The 22,029-nt window shown below is 46.8% G+C and overlaps 1 protein-coding gene across 15 annotated transcripts in view; it reads right to left on the bottom strand.

Annotated features, from left to right (window-relative positions):
- CACNA1D (calcium voltage-gated channel subunit alpha1 D) overlaps positions 1-22,029 on the bottom strand; it is a 316,153-nt gene that overhangs the window by 106,305 nt on the left and 187,819 nt on the right. For all 15 annotated transcript variants that reach the window (XM_069736711.1, XM_069736708.1, XM_069736714.1 and 12 more), the window contains exons 10-14: positions 3,811-3,898; positions 2,627-2,653; positions 1,997-2,157; positions 1,547-1,772; positions 1,254-1,461 (exon numbers count right to left, since the gene is read on the bottom strand). In XM_069736711.1, coding sequence (XP_069592812.1) covers positions 1,254-1,461; positions 1,547-1,772; positions 1,997-2,157; positions 2,627-2,653; positions 3,811-3,898 — 710 coding nt within the window. The remainder of the gene's footprint in view (positions 1-1,253; positions 1,462-1,546; positions 1,773-1,996; positions 2,158-2,626; positions 2,654-3,810; positions 3,899-22,029) is intronic.

Consider the following 22,029-nt stretch of genomic DNA (forward strand, 5'->3'; position numbering starts at 1 on the left):
CCAGTTAGCTGAAGGGGAAATTTGCACCATTATTATCACGGGGCATAACTTTGGAACGGAGGGGAACAGAATAAAAAGAAAAACTGTTCCAGAATCAGAGGATTAGCACTAATTGAACGATAAACTAGTTTTAAATTAAAAAAAAAAAACATTAAAGGCTCTCTTTAAAAGTGTTATTTCAAAGTAATATGTTATATAGGATAGGAAATAATGTATTGATCTCTAGGGGTTCCAGAGATCCAAAAACAGGTCTCTGGATCCCAGGTACAGGTTCTGCAGAGTTGCATCTTGAATGGAATGGAGGGAAGTACGCTCATTCTTTATGGGAATGCTGTAAATAGAGGAGCGATGCACTTGAATCTCTCCGGTAGTGCCATAGACATTGAATAGAGTGGAGGTGCGGCATGCTCATCTCTCCTCCATTCAAAGCCCTAATTTTGGGGGTTTTGGGGGTCACAAAGGTCAGGCCCCAGTGATCCGTTGCGATAACTTATTATCTTAATAACCCTTTAAGATGGCAGACATTTTAGAAAGATGGTTAAACAAATATTTTTTCTAGGATTTTTATGGTACAGTGAAGCAATTATGGCATTTTTTTTGGCCCATCCATTGGGTGAGCAAGAGATCGATCGCCCGGGTCGTGCCCAAATGACCAGTATACTCAACTATTAAAAGCAGTCAGACAAACTCCACCGTTAAGGCCAACTAATTACTGAAGTATCAATAATTTATCAAATTAAATGGCCGCTACAAAATGTTTCACAAATAAATTATATTTTATTAATATTGAAAAAAATATATTATGACAAAACAAAAAAAATTTGAAAAATCAGAGTAGCTCAATGGAGGGCTGAAAAACACACCAGGGTTATGATATGTACATGCTCAAGTGTATAGATGAAAGTAAAAATCTAAACGCGTGTTTCACCCAGCTTTGTCAGGGGGACGTGTCCTGACAAAGCCGGGCGAAACGCGCGTTGTGGCGCCGGAGTTACATTTTGTAGCACCTTTTTTCTGCTGTTTAAAACTTCAAACAGGTTAGACTTAGAGTCGATAGGATCAGAGGATTTTGTATGGATCGGCTGATCATCTAACATGGGCGGGACGCTAGATAGAAGGATCCGGCCTGTTGACTTTCCATGACCGATCCTTTTCTTCGGCGGTGTAGTCAAGCTATTACCAGTGCTGTATTATCGGAGTGAAGGTGACCTTTACTACATCGGTATGGATCCTCATCGAGAATTTCTACGTACCTGAAATACCGTCAGGAGGGATTGGGGGAAGTTATCAAAGGTGCTTCGCTTCGTCTGCGTTTCGTCAAAGTTAAACTTGCCCCCAAAGAGTTGCATCCCAAGTAGTGAGAAAATGATGATAAAGAGGAAAAGAAGGAGCAATAAGGAAGCGATGGATTTCATAGAGTTCAAGAGCGATGCTACAAGATTGCTGAGGGAAGCCCAGTGCCTGGAGACGACATAAGAAACACATTGGTCAACGACCCACCGACGAGACGGGAAAAGACAGAAGATGATCACAGTCGTTAGGTCACCTGGTCACTTTAAAGATCCGTAAGAGTCGGACACATCGAAAAACAGATATTCCCAGCGGCGACATGATCTCCAGCTCCACGAGGATGGTCTCAGTGATACCTCCACACACCACAAAGCAGTCAAAGCGATTGAACAGAGAGACAAAATAAGCTTGAAGACCCAAGCTGTACATCTTCACTAACATCTCGCAGGTGAAACAAGCCAGGAGGACTTTATTAGCAATATCTGGAACACAGAAACTTAGTATCACCATCTCCGGGTGTCAATCAACTGTAGCTTCAAAATTAGTGACAGTAAGACAACACTTCTGGTGAAAAATCAGACTTCACAGCAAGCTGGAAAGCAGCTTGGCTTGTACATGTGTGCTATGCTGCCACCTAGAGGTCAATATGGAAACTGACGTAGTTAATGCTAAGAAACTGACCAACGAATTGTCTCTGTTCTTGTACCTTGTATTTGTGTCAACCACTCAGGCTGATTGTAGTGCTCAGACGAGATGGTCAAAGTGTTGAGAAAGACCAAGATGATAACCAGCCAGTAAAAAGAGACAGATTTTACTGCGGCTCTGCACCTCCTCCGATTAAACCGATTCCAACGACGCCAGCGTCGACTACAGGGAAGATTAGTAAAAAAAAAAAATGACTGACCGTCACAAAAGCAGAAAACGAGAACAGCAATCAAAATACCAAAAGTAAATAAAATATAGCTAAAAGGGGTCATTCACAGTTTTTATTCATCATCTTATTAAATGCATGTAACTGGAGCTTTAAAAAAATTGTCAATTGGATTCTATTAAAAATGCTACATTGTTTGCCTTCTATAACCTCTGCGCTGGACTGTCTATTGTGGGATGCAGAAGGAGTTAACTGAGAATCCATCAGCGAGCGAGGTGAGTTTGTAACTCTTTTATCGGTCTTTTTCGGAGTTCCTCATCTGACACATGACCACACACAACATCAACGTTGACTGTGCAGCCTATTAAGGCCAAATGGTGCAAATGGTTATTATTTATGTAAGATATTTGACCCAAAAATGGACAATTCTTTAAGAGTTAAACATTCAAGCAAGATTAAGCATACCTGAATTTAGACTTGGAAATGGACTGACTGCAATGGAAGAAACAAAATCAGATCGTTAGCACAAGGCAGTGACTATGAGCAGCTCCGCGGCCCTAAAGGAGGCGACATGACACCTTAACGAGGGCGTTTAACGAGGGCGTTTGATGAAGGGTATACATGCATACATCTTAGTCTATGCCAAGAAACAATATAAAATGGAAAAATCAGAAGGAACAAAAATATATTCATCTTTATGTATCAAAATCAGTATCAAATCAGGGGTCAACGTGTCATGTATAAGGAGAAAAAGTGGCTTGAAAGAAACAAGGAAATCCGTGCAAGATGAAACTGAACAGAATCAGACAATCGCTGCCTTAAATGTCTTGTTTTTACAAGCAGATCAGTCACCAGGTATCACAAAACTCATTGTTAAATAGTTCTTAGACCTGACGGGATTGGTGTACTCACTTTGAAAATCCATGTCAGGATGGCGGCTGTGACCTTGACGTTAAGATAAACATTTTAAAAGCCTAATGAGAGCAGCACTTCTAAAATGCTGAAAGGGATTGTCAGGGATAATGCGACTTGTTTTAGCAAAAGGGTTGCAGCAGTAAAAAATGAGAAATTAAGTTATACTCACCCTCCTCGGGGCCAGCACTGCCTCTCCAGCTGCCCCGCGCTTTGTTGACAGTGCAGGTGACCACTGCAGCCAATCACTGGGCTCAGCAGCTCAAGCCATCACAGGCGCAGCGACTGGACCAGGGGAGGGAGAGTATAGCCTTGTTTGTGCCCCTAACAGCTGCAGGAAAACACTTAAAGGTGTATTCCGGTCTCCAAGATCCTATACCAATATGTACTAGGTGTAATAATAATAATATTAGTAAATACCTCCAATTAGAAATGTAGTATAGTTCTTCTGATTCTCTATGATTATTACCCCATGTGCAGGGCATTGTAGCAGCTTAGGTGTCCATGATTACGACCACTAACTGTCACTATATAGTTACCTAAGCTACTGCAATGCCCTGTACATGGGGTAAGTGACATAGCGAATCAGAAGAACTATACTACATTTCTAATTGGAGATATTTGCTAATATTATTATTATTACACCTACTACATATTGGGAGATGGGAATTTTAATTCAGATGTCCGCTAGGGCGTCACTATTTGGAATCCTTTTAGCAGGAAGTTTCTTCACTTACCACATACTTCCGCAGCACCCGGTATTTTCCGCTTCCGCACCGGCATTTTCGGTGTTTACCGACTCGGTCTCGCTCGTTGGCATGCTCGCTGTACAAGAAGAAACATGGTTTTAATTTTCAGCAGTTTTTCCAGGATGAGGCCTCCCCGTAGATCGGCCCCGTAGACGAGCAGCGGGCAGATATTCCGCACATTACTCAGCGCCATATATAAACCTTTGCGGGGCGAGTGTCTGCCTCATTGGACGATATCTGAAGTGAAGAAACGGATCATTTCTGTAGCCGGAAATGAATAAATAACATTTTATGTTTTTTTTTGTTTTGTTATTTAGTTGTGACGGATAAGCCTAGAAGTGTCATTTGGTTTAATTAAAATGCCAATCACTATGCTGCCGAGCAACGCTAACGGTAATGTGTTCAATATATTTGCCAGATCCATAATGACAGCTACGGTATATATCGAGTTTACAAAACACTGCAAATCACACAACACGGCAAAGAAAATGGAGCTATCCTTGAAGAGAAGAATGTCAAACCTGGTAAGCCCCGCCCCCTTGGAACCTGGTGCAAATATCCCCTCCCCTGAGGAACTTTATTTCTCTAAAGTAGAGGCGCAGAAGCGTTTCTTTAAGTCTGTGGCTGCCGAACTTGCTACTAGCTATGACATCCCTGACACCGCTTCTAATAGTAGGCCACCCCAATAAAACGACGTTGAGACATGGAGGATTTCATTGGTAGAAGGAGTTTTGAAGTTCTTTGGTCTGGTTACCCTGAGCTAACGATGTGGCTGCCAGAGTAGGGACCTGCAAATCTTTTTGGCCAACTCTATTATCAACCATGGATCCAATGGGCTTCGGTGTGGAGTAAGAAATCATGTATCTGGGGTGGTAAAATGTGCAACTCTAGCCGGGGGGCCAATTTGAATTTGGGGCCCCCATCTCTTCTATGTTCTCTAAGACAAATAATAATTAAAGAGTCGAGCAAAAAGATTCTCAAGATCCTGGTCCAGAGGGGACTTCCAACCGAGGATGTAGTAAAAGGTTCATTGTGCTCTCACTTGGCAGCCACGGACTACTAACGATCCTGAGAATTGTTTTGCTCAAATCTAATAAAAATCAGCCATAGCAAGGTGTATCCTTACCAGTTGCTTGCTCAAACAAAAATGTACTTATATATCTTATAAAAATCCATGAGTTCCCCTGATTCTGACGCACTTTTCCATTCTGCGCTGCGTCGCTCCATTGCAGAGATATTCCTATTTGTTGCTTTGGGAGAGCAGTATGTGAAATCTCTCCTGGTAGTTTAAGTGAGCGCTTCTGAAAAGTTTTCATCCTCTCCCTCCTCTGATTGGCGGCATATGGAATGGAGGCGAAAGCACACACACCCAGAAAAGACTCTAAAGAAACGCCAAGTTGCACTACAAGCAGAGATTTCACATACTGCGCTCCAAAAGCAACAAATGTGAATATCTCAGCAATGGAGTGGCGCAGAGCAAAAAGGAAAAAAGCGGCAGAATCAGAGGCGCTCATGGATTTTTACAAGGCACTTAACTCAATGTTGGGGGTTAAGGGACTAGTGATCTTTAAAATAAGCTGGAAAAAATAAAAAGATCAGCAATAGATTCACCCTCCTGGGTTAATTGTGATAAAAGCAGCTAAAATGTTAGACATACATTATACGCGTTGATTAAAAAAAAAAAGTACCAAATGGGATGGTAAGTGATCACCAACTAAACTGAACTTTTACTGGAAGGGCTGCCGGATGAAGGAAGATGGACATGTCCTCATAGCGCCTATTTTTTGGAGTGATGTCTTTAACTTGATCCCTACATTTATGGGTGAGGACTTTAAGGATGTAAGCCAATCCAGTTTCCTCCTAAAAGACGCCCATGTACAGACAGATGTTTCGGGTTTGTGCCCCCTCATCAGTGCAGTACAAGGTAGTGGCTGTATGAGAGATTTTAACCTGGGTCTAAATGAAAAAAAAAACATTTAAATATCCATTAAAAGAGGACAGATCTTGGGAAGATCCGCTGCAGCCGATGTCAGGGCAAGTAAATACGAGAAGGTTTATGCACTGGCGGCAATCTTACAATGTGCAGCTTGCAGGATTAGGGGGGTTTAGAGATTTAAGGGGAAAATAATACTATTTTACTAAGCCTATTTGGCCACATTCCTGACAGCTTCAGATGTGTGACAAGTTTCTAAGAAGTTGTATTATCTCAGGCTGGAGATTGATGATACTCTAATAGCGCGAGGAACATCAAACTTAGCATCCAGGGTCACAAGCGATAGTAATGGGGCCACTGCTAACTAGAACAGGGCTATGTCCTGACCTAAAGGGGTGCTACAGCACTGGATAAACATGCCTGCTTTGTTCCTAAAACAGCACCACACTTATGCACAGGTTGTGTCTGGTACTGCAGCCTCACTCTACAAAACTGAAAATAGCTGAGCTGCAATACCATACATGACCTGATGAGAGATGTGGCGCTGTGTTGGGGAAAAAGCAGTCATCATTTCCAAATTCTGGGTCTTGGGTTTTCACCTTTTCAAGGGTTGATACATTTATGATTGGTGATGGTCCAACCGATCCCGGGAACAGAAGTCCCTACGTTTAGGACACGTGTCGAGTCTGGAGGAGATGACCGTTCCACCTATCCCACAGAAGTTAATGAACTAATAAAGACATTTAATGTTTTTTATTCTTTTTTTTTTTTCCTCTGCGGATCGGTGACAACCCCCCCAAAAATAAAAAATAAACAAGAAATCTGGTGTTTTGATTTTTTTTTTCCCATCGGGTTAATTTATGCCATTTATTAATTTTTCAAACCCTTTTCAGATCAGGTTAATTAATTTTCATTAACGGGCTGTTATGAAAGCGGCAATACCAAAAAGATTTTTTTTTAAAGTCTTTATTCTTATTGGTGTAAATGGTGTGTAATTCAAATTTGTAATTTTTTTTTATTTTGCTTTATTTTTTAGTTTACTTAGGGGACTTGAACCTTTGATCGTCGAATATCTTAAGCTTTTTACTGCAATACTGCAGATATGCAGTATATAGTGAAAATCACAGTTTCCTATGAACGCTATCCACGGGCTGGTCTTCACGGGATCTCCATCATCGCACTTATGAAAGCCTCACACAGACTCTGTCTGCTGCTGTTAACCACTTAGCTGCTGCTGTCAAGAATTGATAGCGGCATTTAAAGCGTGCAAATTCATAGAATGGCATACCCGCCCCGATTTGCATGCTTTAAATGCCGCTATCAATTCTTGACAGCAGCAGCTAAGTGGTTAACAGCAGCAGACAGAGTTTGGCTCTACTAGTTGCTTTTAGAGGTAAAAAAGAAAAAAATCAGCCAGCACTCCAAAATTAGCAAAGAACAAAAGTGGCTTTTTATTAGCCCAAATGACGTGGCGACGTTTCCGCTGCACAGAACCTTTCTCAAGCTTTTAGAGGTAGATGATGGCAGGATAACACAGCCATCATCTGCCGAGGATGATGCAGGTTGAGCTCCTGAGCCAGGGAGAAGGAAAGTTATTTTTGTCATTACATTAGGTTACAAAACTTGGCCTCTGACATCACAGATATCGACAGCAGCAACTAAGTGGCTAACAGCAGCTGGCAAAGCTTGGCTCTACTCGCTGCTTAAACAGGTAGATGATGTCTGTATAATTATCTGCTGAGAAGATGGGAGAAACATGCAGGCTCAGCTCCTGAGCCTGCATCAAAGAAGGAGACCTAACATATGGTGTAATACTATGTCATATGTCAGGAAGGGGTGAAAGTCTAACATTACTCCCCATTCTGGGTGGAAGGGTGCCAGCATGTAGGTGGATGGGATTTTATGCCAAAACACAGAGGACTTATCGTTGAACACGGATCGTTTGCAAGGTAGCACTTGTGGTCCACGTCAGTGTAAAAAGCACCAAGCAAACTGATTCTCAGTTTCCCTCTTCCCGAAAACCCATTCTCAGCTACATAAATTGTAAATGAGTCCTAGTAATAGGATATGGGCAAAGATTGCTAATGATGAGCGCACGTGCTCGGTTAAGGTGCTATCGGAGGATGCTTGGGTGCAAACAGAGTATCTTCGGGGTGATCGAAAAATATATCTATGGTGTAATTCACATGTCCGATTTTTAACTCGGAACGACTGGACGGCACAAAAGCGCGGAAACTTGTCTGATGTTGATCGAAGAGACAGATCAAACTCACCAATGCAAGTCTATGGGTCCCAAAAAAAGAAAAATCGGACGGCACTCAGATGCCATGCGAGTGCTGCTGTGTTTCACGGACTGTTCAATAGGAGAAACTCATCCATTTAGTTTTATCATCCGATACATTCTGACGGTTAAAAGCGAACACCGAACAAACTCTGATGACATTCCGATCAAAATCGCTGATAAAACTCGGACAGTTTATTTGCATAGGAGAAAACCATGGAGAACTGGACTGGATGCTAAACTAGGGCAGAGTGAATTGAAAAAGCTCATCTTTAGAAAATATATAAGCGAAAGGCTCCCAGGTGCGTTCCTAATTATATATATGTAAAAAAAAAATTATGTGCATATAAAAATAGCACCAAAATAAAGTCTTAAAAGGAATCTGTCTGCAGGTTTTTGCTATGTAATCTGAGAGCATCATAATGTAGGGGCAGACACCCCGATTCCAGCAATGTGTCACTTATCAGGCTGCTTGCTACAGTTTTGATACAATCCCTGTTTTCTCTGCTGCAGATGTAGCAGTGATCAGAATGCTGAGCTGTGTATAACCCCGCCCACACCTCTGATTGGCAGATTCCACTGTACATTGTCAGCAAGGTTCCAATCAGTGGCGAGGGCGGGGTTACACAGATTAGCTGGACTGGCCTGCATGTGAGACCTAGTCCTGCAGTGATAATCTCCTGCTGGTAAAACACTGATTGTATTGAAACTACGACACACAGCATAATAAGTGACACATCCCTGAAATCAGAGTCTCTGCTTTTACATTATTCTGGTAGCAAACACCTAAGACTATTTTTTAAAGCATTCTTGCTTTGCAGAATTTTTTCCAGATCTGCCTAAAACTTTTGCACAGTACTGTATATTTATGTTCTGATCAGGGGATGCAGCCGACTAAGCTTTTTTGCAGAACTATAATCTGCTAATACATAAAATCAGTGTTTTCCTGGCATGCAACAATGTAGCAGACACTACAAGTACATTCATTGCCATTTTCCTAGGCTTGAGAATTCACCATGTTTAGGCTCCAAGTAACTGGGTCAGACATGTCAGCTGTAGCTAAGCTCTTCTTGCGGTTTAGTGAAACTGACTGCTGATCGGGCGCCACTGGCTTTAATAAATTCTGCAGCAAACAAAATGGTCTGTGCGCTCATAGGCGGCACGTGAAACATGGCGCTTATAAAAAAAAAAACCTATAAAAAAAAACAATAAATTATAACAGAGCAGTATGCAAGTCCCGTGATAATAAACCATGCAAAACACAGCAAACAGCAGCCCGGTCACAGCAAACCCCAGTTTACCGTGTTTGTTTTTACGCTTAAAGCACTTAAACCACCCTTTCTTCTTTTCTCCCAGTAGGTCCTCCAGCGTCACCCCTTTATGGCAGAAATACAGTTTTGTTATTTGAACAGCAGGTGGCAGCGGTGTAAATGCACAAATCAGCAAGGATATTAAATAGAGCGCGTCAGAGCGTTGTGCAAGTGCGGCGAGACGACCTCAGCTGATCGCAGGCTTCGTGCGCCCGATTGCAGCGCACAAATGAATGGGCCGTTAATGAACAGAGCGACAGCAATTAAAGCGAGGTGTTAAGTGGAAGCGAAAGGCGAACACAGGGATCGGCGGTTACAACACGGAGGAAAAATGAACCTTTAAAAGAAGGAAAAAAGGAAAAAAATTAACCATTAAAAAGTTAAAAAAAATAAATAAAAATGAACCATTAAAAGAAGTAAAAAAAAAAGTAAAAATAATAAACCAATAAAAGAAGTAAAAAAAAAAAAAAACAGTAAAAAAATGAACCAATAAAAGAAGTTAAAAAAAAAGTTAAAAAAGTGAACCTTTAAAAGAAGTAAAAACATAATAAAAAATGAACCATTAAAAGAAGTAAAAAAAAAATAAAAAAAATCATTTAAAAGAAGTAAATAAAGTAATAAATGAACAATTAAAAGAAGGAAAAAAAGAAAAAAATGAACCATTAAAAGAAGGAAAAAAGAAGTAAAAATAATAAACCATTCAAAGTAAAATAAAAAAAAAACAGTAAAAAAAATGAACCATTAAAAGAAGTAAAAAAATGAACCATTGAAAGAAGTAAAAAAAAGTTAAAAAAATGAACCATTAAAAGAAGTAAAAACATAATAAAAAATGAACCATTAAAAGAAGTAAAAAAAAAAATAAAAAAATCATTAAAAGAAAGAAGTAAAAAATGAACAATTAAAAGTAAAAAAAAGAAGTAATAAAATGAACCATTAAAAGAAGTAAAAAAAAAAAAAAATCATTAAAAGAAAGAAGTAAAAAATGAACAATTAAAAGTAAAAAAAAAAAAGTAATAAAATGAACCATTAAAAGAAGTAAAAAAAAAAAAACAGATTAATTAAACAACAACAGATAGAAAAACAGAAACATACTGTGTATGGTAAGTTCGCACATGGCAGATTTACCGACAGAAAATTAACACATATGCACTAAAGATCTGGGGCAGAAATCCCACCAGGCTGACACATTTGCGCAGTCTACTGCGCCACGGATCAAAGCGAGTATCAGTCCCGTTACCCGGCGCTAATCTGACTGCTAGATTCCGTATGGAATCCGTTCGGAATCTTCAGATTTTTGTTTCAACATGGGGTGAAATAAAATCTGTGTGTGTGAATTGGGTTGTGGAAACCTGCATTGTTAAAAGGAATCAATTTATCCTCAGAAAATTACTTATTGTTTCTTTATCAAGTTTGTACAAAAAAAGTAATTTTTTTTTTTACATATCCCAATTCGTATTAAAAAAAAAAAAAAAAAAAAATTTGGCAATTTTCACACTGGCCACTAGAGCCATTTTAGACTCATGATGATTTCTGATATTTACAGACGTCTTTTCAGAAGTCTCATTACCTTCACAGGCAGGGTTACAATGATCAGTAACACATATATGAGCAGCTGATAACACAGAATTTACCAATCATAATAGGTGATGTGACAGCTCACATCTTCCCCCTCCAATGATCTTTGCACACGCTCATTAGGTGCTTCAATACAAAAGATAGGGGCGGAGTCTGTTTATTGCTGCTAATGTACATGTAAATTTCCTGAAACCAAAACTGGAAGTGTGAGTCTAGAATAGTCCCGCTATGTGAAAGCTGCAAGAATTCTATATTTTTTTTTTTTAACTAAACGATCTGCTTCGTATTCGGCCTCACTCAGATTCATTAGTCATGTTTTCCATGGATAGAACTTCTGCCCCTCATTGTCTATGGCAACTGTTATGATTTGATGACATTTCATATACACAAAAGAAAAAAATGAAAACCACAGAATGTAAATTTATGCTGCAGATTTTAAGAGGTGCATAGCAAATCCACAGCATTTCGACAGTAAATGACTTAGCGGATAAGTCCTGGAGAAGGACAGATCGGGCTCCAGCGCTTAGTTTGAAAATCTGTGCAAAATTCCCAAACGTGTCCTGGCATCGATTCCAGGATGGGTGTGAATGTTAAAGAGAACTCATCAGATTTTTTATTTAAGTACATGAATAAAGAAAAAAAAAGATAATTCAGCTTCTCTTAGGAATCCACATTGTTCAATTCCTCTGTTACTTCTCCTGGAAATAATAAGACAATTGACAACTGGGTGTCACCATTTCCCCTTTCAATGGGGTGTGTATTTGCACACTATGACAGTGTCCATTCAGTGCTGGGTACCTTATCAATTTAAAAGGGAAAAAAAACAAAAGAACGGCAAAAATGGCTCCAGAGTTGTTAATTCATGGGTACTATAAATGTTTTTGTCACGAATCCATCATTCGCTGTGTCCTAGAGACGTTACGAGTGACAGCTCAGCCGCCCTATGGATAGCAGGGGTGTGTCAGGCTGTCAGTGGTGTGAGTGACAGCTCAGCCGCCCTATGGTTAGCAGGGGCGTGTCAGGCTGTCAGTGCTGTGAGTGACAGCTCAGCCGCCCTATGGATAGCAGGGGTGTGTCAGGCTGTCAGTGCTGTGAGTGACAGCTCAGCCGCCCTATGGATAGCAGGGGTGTGTCAGGCTGTCAGTGCTGTGAGTGACAGCTCAGCCGCCCTATGGATAGCAGGGGTGTGTCAGGCTGTCAGTGCTGTGAGTGACAGCTCAGCCGCCCTACGGATAGCAGGGGTGTGTCAGGCTGTCAGTGCTGTGAGTGACAGCATAGCTGACCTATGGATAGCAGGGGCGTGTCAGGCTGTCAGTGCTGTGAGTGACAGCTCAGCCGCCCTATGGATAGCAGGGGTGTGTCAGGCTGTCAGTGGTGTGAGTGACAGCTCAGCCGCCCTATGGTTAGCAGGGGCGTGTCAGGCTGTCAGTGCTGTGAGTGACAGCTCAGCCGCCCTATGGATAGCAGGGGTGTGTCAGGCTGTCAGTGCTGTGAGTGACAGCTCAGCCGCCCTATGGATAGCAGGGGTGTGTCAGGCTGTCAGTGCTGTGAGTGACAGCTCAGCCGCCCTATGGATAGCAGGGGTGTGTCAGGCTGTCAGTGCTGTGAGTGACAGCATAGCTGACCTATGGATAGCAGGGGTGTGTCAGGCTGTCAGTGCTGTGAGTGACAGCTCAGCCGCCCTATGGTTAGCAGGGGCGTGTCAGGCTGTCAGTGCTGTGAGTGACAGCTCAGCCGCCCTATGGATAGCAGGGGTGTGTCAGGCTGTCAGTGCTGTGAGTGACAGCTCAGCCGCCCTATGGATAGCAGGGGTGTGTCAGGCTGTCAGTGCTGTGAGTGACAACTCAGCCGCCCTATGGATAGCAGGGGTGTGTCAGGCTGTCAGTGCTGTGAGTGACAGCTCAGCCGCCCTATGGATAGCAGGGGTGTGTCAGGCTGTCAGTGCTGTGAGTGACAGCTCAGCCGCCCTATGGATAGCAGGGGTGTGTCAGGCTGTCAGTGCTGTGAGTGACAGCTCAGCCGCCCTATGGATAGCAGGGGTGTGTCAGGCTGTCAGTGCTGTGAGTGACAGCTCAGCCGCCCTATGGATAGCAGGGGTGTGTCAGGCTGTCAGTGCTGTGAGTGACAGCTCAGCCGCCCTATGGTTAGCAGGGGTGTGTCATGCTGTCAGTGGTGTGAGTGACAGCTCAGCCGCCCTATGGTTAGCAGGGGCGTGTCAGGCTGTCAGTGCTGTGAGTGACAGCTCAGCCGCCCTATGGATAGCAGGGGTGTGTCAGGCTGTCAGTGCTGTGAGTGACAGCTCAGCCGCCCTATGGATAGCAGGGGTGTGTCAGGCTGTCAGTGCTGTGACAACTCAGCCGCCCTATGGATAGCAGGGGTGTGTCAGGCTGTCAGTGGTGTGAGTGACAGCTCAGCCGCCCTATGGTTAGCAGGGGCGTGTCAGGCTGTCAGTGCTGTGAGTGACAGCTCAGCCGCCCTATGGATAGCAGGGGTGTGTCAGGCTGTCAGTGCTGTGAGTGACAGCTCAGCCGCCCTATGGATAGCAGGGGTGTGTCAGGCTGTCAGTGCTGTGAGTGACAGCTCAGCCGCCCTATGGATAGCAGGGGTGTGTCAGGCTGTCAGTGCTGTGAGTGACAACTCAGCCGCCCTATGGATAGCAGGGGTGTGTCAGGCTGTCAGTGCTGTGAGTGACAGCTCAGCCGCCCTATGGATAGCAGGGGTGTGTCAGGCTATCAGTGCTGTGAGTGACAGCTCAGCCGCCCTATGGATAGCAGGGGCGTGTCAGGCTGTCAGTGCTGTGAGTGACAGCTCAGCCGCCCTATGGATAGCAGGGGCGTGTCAGGCTGTCAGTGCTGTGAGTGACAGCTCAGCCGCCCTATGGAGAGCAGGGGCGTGTCAGGCTGTCAGTGCTGTGAGTGACAGCTCAGCCGCCCTATGGATAGCATGGGAGTGTCAGGCTGTCAGTGCTGTGAGTGACAGCTCAGCCGCCCTATGGAGAGCAGGGGCGTGTCAGGCTTTCAGTGCTGTGAGTGACAGCACAGCCGCCCTATGGATAGCAGGGGCGTGTCAGATTGTCAGTGCTGTGAGTGACAGCTCAGCCGCCCTATGGATAGCAGGGGCGTGTCAGGCTATCAGTGCTGTGAGTGACAGCTCAGCCGCCCGATGGATATCTGGGGCGTGTCAGGCTGTCAGTGCTGTGAGTGACAGCTCAGCCGCCCTATGGATAGCAGGGGCGTGTCAGGCTGTCAGTGCTGTGAGTGACAGCTCAGCCGCCCTATGGATAGCAGCGGTGTGTCAGGCTGTCAGTGCTGTGACAGCTCAACCGCCCTATGGATAGCAGGGGCGTGGCTGTCAGTGCTGTGAGTGACAGCTCAGCCGCCCTTTGGATAGCAGGGGAGTGTCAGGCTGTCAGTGCTGTGAGTGACAGCTTAGCTGCCCTATGGATAGCAGGGGCGTGTCAGGCTGTCAGTGCTGTGAGTGACAGCTCAGCCGCCCTATGGATAGCAGGGGCGTGTCAGGCTGTCAGTGCTGTGAGTGACAGCTCAGCCGCCCTATGGATAGCAGCGGTGTGTCAGGCTATCAGTGCTGTGAGTGACAGCTCAGCCGCCCTATGGATAGCAGGGGTGTGTCAGGCTGTCAGTGCTGTGAGTGACAGCTCAGCCGCCCTATGGATAGCAGGGGTGTGTCAGGCTGTCAGTGCTGTGAGTGACAGCTCAGCCGCCCTATGGATAGCAGGGGTGTGTCAGGCTGTGAGTGACAGCTCAGCCGCCCTATGGATAGCAGGGGTGTGTCAGGCTGTCAGTGCTGTGAGTGACAGCTCAGCCGCCCTATGGATAGCAGGGGTGTGTCAGGCTGTCAGTGCTGTGAGTGACAGCTCAGCCGCCCTATGGATAGCAGGGGCGTGTCAGGCTGTGAGTGACAGCTCAGCCGCCCTATGGATAGAAGGGGTGTGTCAGGCTATCAGTGCTGTGAGTGACAGCTCAGCCGCCCTATGGATAGCAGGGGCATGTCAGGCTGTCAGTGCTGTGAGTGACAGCTCAGCCGCCCTATGGATAGCAGCGGTGTGTCAGGCTGTCAGTGCTGTGAGTGACAGCTCAGCCGCCCTATGGATAGCAGGGGCGTGTCAGGCTGTCAGTGCTGTGAGTGACAGCTCAGCCGCCCTATGGATAGCAGCGGTGTGTCAGGCTGTCAGTGCTGTGACAGCTCAGCCGCCCTATGGATAGCAGGGGCGTGGCTGTCAGTGCTGTGAGTGACAGCTCAGCCGCCCTATGGATAGCAGGGGTGTGTCAGGCTGTCAGTGCTGTGAGTGACAGCTCAGCCGCCCTATGGATAGCAGGGGTGTGTCAGGCTGTGAGTGCTGCGAGTGACAGCTCAGCCGCCCTATGGATAGCAGGGGCATGTCAGGCTGTCAGTGCTGTGAGTGACAGCTCAGCCGCCCTATGGATAGCATGGGAGTGTCAGGCTGTCAGTGCTGTGAGTGACAGCTCAGCCGCCCTATGGAGAGCAGGGGCGTGTCAGGCTGTCAGTGCTGTGAGTGACAGCTCAGCCGCCCTATGGATAGCAGGGGCGTGTCAGATTGTCAGTGCTGTGAGTGACAGCTCAGCCGCCCTATGGATAGCAGGGGCGTGTCAGGCTGTCAGTGCTGTGAGTGACAGCTCAGCCGCCCTATGGAGAGCAGGGGCGTGTCAGGCTGTCAGTGCTGTGAGTGACAGCTCAGCCGCCCTATGCAGAGCAGGGGCGTGTCAGGCTGTCAGTGCTGTGAGTGACAGCTCAGCCGCCCTATGGATAGCAGGGGCGTGTCAGATTGTCAGTGCTGTGAGTGACAGCTCAGCCGCCCTATGGATAGCAGGGGCGTGTCAGGCTGTCAGTGCTGTGAGTGACAGCTCAGCCGCCCGATGGATATCTGGGGCGTGTCAGGTTGTCAGTGCTGTGAGTGACAGCTCAGCCGCCCTATGGATAGCAGGGGCGTGTCAGGCTGTCAGTGCTGTGAGTGACAGCTCAGCCGCCCTATGGATAGCAGGGGCGTGTCAGGCTGTCAGTGCTGTGAGTGACAGCTCAGCCGCCCTATGGATAGCAGCGGTGTGTCAGGCTGTCAGTGCTGTGAGTGACAGCTCAGCCGCCCTATGGATAGCAGGGGTGTGTCAGGCTGTCAGTGCTGTGAGTGACAGCTCAGCCGCCCTATGGATAGCAGGGGAGTGTCAGGCTGTCAGTGCTGTGAGTGACAGCTTAGCTGCCCTATGGATAGCAGAGGCGTGTCAGGCTGTGAGTGACAGCTCAGCCGCCCTATGGATAGTAGGGGTGTGTCAGGCTGTCAGTGCTGTGAGTGACAGCTCAGCCGCCCTATGGATAGCAGGGGTGTGTCAGGCTGTGAGTGACAGCTCAGCCGCCCTATGGATAGTAGGGGTGTGTCAGGCTGTCAGTGCTGTGAGTGACAGCTCAGCCGCCCTATGGATAGCAGGGGCGTGTCAGGCTGTGAGTGACAGCTCAGCCGCCCTATGGATAGCAGGGGAGTGTCAGGCTGTCAGTGCTGTGAGTGACAGCTTAGCTGCCCTATGGATAGCAGAGGCGTGTCAGGCTGTGAGTGACAGCTCAGCCGCCCTATGGATAGTAGGGGTGTGTCAGGCTGTCAGTGCTGTGAGTGACAGCTCAGCCGCCCTATGGATAGCAGGGGTGTGTCAGGCTGTCAGTGCTGTGAGTGACAGCTCAGCCGCCCTATGGATAGCAGGGGCGTGTCAGGCTGTGAGTGACAGCTCAGCCGCCCTATGGATAGCAGGGGTGTGTCAGGCTGTGAGTGCTGTGAGTGACAGCTCAGCCGCCCTATGGATAGCAGGGGCGTGTCAGGCTGTCAGTGCTGTGACAGCTCAGCCGCCCTATGGATAGCAGGGGCATTTCGGGCTGTCAGTGCTGTGAGTGACAGCTCAGCCGCCCTATGGATAGCAGGGGCGTGTCAGGCTGTCAGTGCTGTGAGTGACAGCTCAGCCACCCTATGGTTAGCAGGGGTGTGTCAGGCTGTCAGTGCTGTGAGTGACAGCTCAGCCGCCCTATGGATAGCAGGGGTGTGTCAGGCTGTCAGTGCTGTGAGTGACAGCTCAGCCGCCCTATGGATAGCAGGGGTGTGTCAGGCTGTCAGTGCTGTGACAGCTCAGCTGCCCTATGGATAGCAGGGGCATGTCGGGCTGTCAGTGCTGTGAGTGACAGCTCAGCCGCCCTATGGATAGCAGGGGTGTGTCAGGCTGTCAGTGCTGTGAGTGACAGCTCAGCCGCCTATGGATAGCAGGGGCGTGTCAGGCTGTCAGTGCTGTGACAGCTCAGCCGCCCTATGGATAGCAGGGGCGTGTCAGGCTGTCAGTGCTGTGAGTGAAAAGCTCAGCTGCCCTAGGGATAGAAGGGGCGTGTCAGGCTGTCAGTGCTGTGACAACTCAGTCACCCTTGGGATAGTAGGTGCGTGACCGGCTGTCAGTGCTGTGAGGGACAGCTCAGTCGCCCTATGGTTATCAGGGGCGTGTCAGGCTGTCAGTGCTGTGAGTGACAGCTCAGCTGCCCTATGGTTAGCAGGGATGTGTCAGGCTGTCAGTGGTGTGAGTGACAGCTCAGTCGCCCTATGGATAGCAGGGGTGTGTCAGGCTGTCAGTAGTGTGAGTGACAGCTCAGCCACCCTAGGGATAGCAGGTGCGTGTCTTGCTGTCAGTGCTGTGAATGACAGCTCAGCCGCCCTATGGTTAGCAGAGGCGTGTCAGGCTGTCAGTGCCGTGAGTGACAGCTCAGTCACCCTAGGGATAGTAGGTGTGTGTCAGGCTGTCAATGCTGTGAGTGACAGATCAGCCGCCCTAGGGATGGTAGGTGTGTGTCCGGCTGTCAGTGGTGTGAGTGACAGCTCAGCCGCCCTAGGAATAGTAGAGGAGTGTCTGGCTGTCAGTGGTGTGAGTGACAGCTCAGCCACCTTAGAGATAGCAGGTGCGTGTCTGGCTGTCAGTGGTGTGAGTGACACTTCAGTCGCCCTAGGAATAGTAGAGGAGTGTCTGGCTGTCAGTGGTGTGAGTGACAGCTCAGCCACCCTAGGGATAGCAGGTGCGTGTCTGGCTGTAAGTGGCGTGAGTGACAGTTCAGTCGCCCTAGGGATGGTAGGTGTGTGTCCGGCTGTCAGTGCTGTGAGTGACAGCTCAGCCGCCCTAGGAATAGTAGAGGAGTGTCTGGCTGTCAGTGCTGTGAGTGACAGCTCAGCCGCCCTATGGAGAGCAGGGGCGTGACGGGCTGTCAATGCTGGGAGTGACAGGTCAGCCATCCTATGGATAGCAGGAGCATGTCATGCTGTGAGTGACAGCTCAGCCACCCTATAGATAGCAGGGGCGTGTCCGGCTGTCAGTGCTGTGAGTGACAGCTCAGCCGCCCTATGGAGAGCAGGGGCACGTCAGGCTGTCAATGCTGTGAGTGACAGGTCAGCCATCCTATGGATAGCAGGAGCATGTCGTGCTGTGAGTGACAGCTCAGCCACCCTATAGATAGCAGGGGCGTGTCCGGCTGTCAGTGCTGTGACAGTTCAGCCGCCCTATGGAGAGCAGGGGCACGTCAGGCTGTCAATGCTGTGAGTGACAGTTCAGCCATCCTATGGATAGCAGGGGCGTGTCAGGATGTCAATGTTGTGTTTGGGTTATTTAACTGGCTGGCAATGTCAGATCACTGCCAATTGTAGCATCAGGTCAGTCACGGCCGGCTCCAGGTTTTCATGGGCCCTGAGTAAAGAGTCCCAGTGGGCCCCTTTAACACATACCACAATTCATAATGCACCAATACGGCAGAGAAATAAAGGTATAGTACAATGCCAAAGATTTCACTTACTTCTTACATTACATGAGTGATATCTATTGTACATTCTACATTAGCTCAGAAAACGGACAGTATAGTCCTCTATACAGCATAATGAGCCCCATATATTGCTCCAAACAGAAAAATGAGCCTAATATATTGCCCCATACAGTATAATGGCCCCATATAGTGCTCCATACAGTATAATTGGCACCACATAGTCCTCTATACAGAATAATGAGCCCCATATATTGCTCCAAACAGAATAATGAGCCCAATATATTGCCCCATCTATATACATAATTGTCTAAGGGTCACTTCCGTCTGTCTGTCTTTGTCACGGTTATTCGTTCGCTGATTGGTCTTGGCAGCTGCCTGTCATGGCTGCCGCGACCAATCAGCGACGGCCACAGTTCGATTAGTCCCTCCCCTACTCCCCTACACTCACTGCCCGATGCCCGCTCCATAATCCCCTCCACTCACACAGGGTTAATGGCAGCGGTAAAGGCCCGCGGTGTAATGCACTCCGTTACCGCTGCTATTAACCCTGTGTGTCCCCAACTACTTACTATTGATGCTGCCTTGGCAGCATCAATAGTAAAAATAGGTCATGTTAAAAATAATAATAAAAAAAAAACCTGCTATACTCACCCTCCGCCGCCTTTCTCGCTCCTCGCCACGCTCCCGGGACCGTTCCATTGCAAGCGGCAGCTTCCGGTCCCGTCCCAGGGCTGGTGTGCGACAAGGACCTGCAGTGACGTCATCATAGGTCCTGCTCACACCAGCCCTGGGACCGCAAGCTGCCGCTTGCAATAGAGCGATCCAGGGAGCGTGGCGAGGAGTGGGAAAGGCGGGGGATGGTGAGTATAGCACGACTTCAACGGGCTATAGGTGAGTATATGTTTTTTTGGGTTTTTTTTAAGTCTATACTACGTGGCTCTGTGCTGGGCAATATACTACGTGGCTGTGCTATATACTATGTGGCTGGGCAATATACTACGTGACTGTGCAATATACTCCGTCGCTGGGCAATATACTACGTGGCTGGGCAATATACTACGTGGGCTGTGCAATATACTACGTGACTGGGCAATATACCATGTGACTGGGCAATATACTACGTGACTGGGCAATATACTACGTGGCTGTGCTATATACTATGTGGCTGGGCAATATACTACGTGACTGTGCAATATACTCCGTCGCTGGGCAATATACTACGTGGCTGGGCAATATACTACGTGGGCTGTGCAATATACTACGTGACTGGGCAATATACTACGTGACTGGGCAATATACTACGTGACCAGGCAATATACTACGTGGCTGGGCAATAAACTACGTGGCTGGGCAATATACTACGTGGCTGGGCAATATACTACGTCACTAGGCAATATACTACGTGGCCGGGCAACATACTACGTGGCTGGGCAACATACTACGTGGCTGGGCAATATACTACGTGGCTGGGCAATATACTACGTGGACATGCATATTCTAGAATACCCGATGCGTTAGAATCGGGCCACCATCTAGTACAGTATAATGGCCCCATATAGTGCTCCATACAGTATAATTGGCACCACATAGTCCTCTATACAGAATAATGAGCCCCATATATTGCTCCAAACAGAATAATGAGCCCAATATTATGCTTCATACAGAATAATGAGCCTCATATAATGCTCCATACAGAATCATGAGCCTCATATAATGCTCCATACAGTATAATGGGCACCACAGAGCGCTCCATACAGAATGAGCCGCATATATTGCTCCATATGGAATTGATCCCATATAATGCTCCATACAGTATAGTGAGCCACATATAATTCTCCGTACAGTATATGATGGGCCCCATCTATTGCTCCATATATAATGGGCCTCACATAATGCTCCATACAGTATATGATCGGCCCCATACAGTATACTGAGTCCCATAAATTGCTCCATGCAGAATGGGCCCCATATAATACTCCTTACAGAATGGGTCCCATATAATGCTCCAAAAATAATTGGCCCCATACGATGCTCCATGTATAATGGGCCCCATACAATGCTCCATATATAATTGGCCATATAAAATGCTCCATATATAAATTAGTCCCATAAGATGCTTCATATATTATTGGCCCCATATACTGCTCCATATGTTATTGGCCCCATATACTGCTCCATATTAAATTGGCCCCTTAAGATGCTCCATATTAAATTGGCCCCATATAATGCTCCCTATAGAACTGGCTTCATAAGATGCTCCCTATATTATTGGCCCCATAAGATGCTCCATATAGAATTAGCCCCATATAATGCTCCATATATGGGCCCCTTCTGATGGTCCCCACATATTGCTCCAAATATTAAAAAAAAAAAAAAAAAATGAAATACTCACCTCTCGTTGCTTGACGCTGCGCTGCTCTGGACTCCTCACCGTTGGCATCTTCCTGCTCTCTGTGCAGCGACTGCTCAGGCAGAGGGTGCGCACTGGTGACGTCATCGCGCCCTCTGACCTGAACGTCACAGTCAGAGGATGGAAGACACTGCAGCACTGGAACCGGGAGAGGAAAGTATCGCAAGTGTAAAGGCTCGGAGCAGGCGAGTGGGCCCCCTGCGTGCTCAGGGCCCCGGCAGTTGCCCGGGTGCTGACGCCGGCGCTGAGCTCAGTGGTGTGCTTTCTCTGTGCTCTGTATTTTGATATACTGATCTTTTGTTGCCGGACATTGGATTTGCCTTTCGACTACCTGTTTGTATAACCCCTTTTGCCTTTGACATATACTAGTTACCAGTCCCCGGACTTTGCCCTTGACTATCCATTTCTTATCCCGCTATCTTTGTCGTACCTCCCTGGCGTTTGACCTTGGACCAAGTCTTGACCACTCTGTCTCGCGGCCAGTCCATGGTAGTGACTAGCATCACAGTTTTCTAACAGAAAAAATCTGGAGATCTGATGAAATCTTTCCACAGTACAAAGGAAGCAGCCATGCAGATGGCACTGCCATCCGCCTTACAATAAATGCCAGTTTGCACAATGCATGTGAAATGTACACTAAATCCATGTCTTAGAAGATGAGGTTAAGCTCCCGAATGTGCGAGACAAGCTGTTTTTTTCCTGTGGGGAAGAATATAAGGTCAAACCATCCCGGAGGACACAGTGTCAATTAAATGAGCTATGTGCAGTGATAAAAGCACAGTAGCATAAGCTCATTAAATAAGTTTCTACGAGCAGCGTATCAACAATCCGTAATACTCCGGTCATTATTTCCAACTAACCCACCATTATTAAGCAGATAACAAATGGCTGCAAT

This window comes from Ranitomeya imitator, chromosome 8 (genome assembly GCF_032444005.1).
Source record: "Ranitomeya imitator isolate aRanImi1 chromosome 8, aRanImi1.pri, whole genome shotgun sequence".
Classification (NCBI taxonomy): Eukaryota; Metazoa; Chordata; class Amphibia; order Anura; family Dendrobatidae; genus Ranitomeya; species Ranitomeya imitator.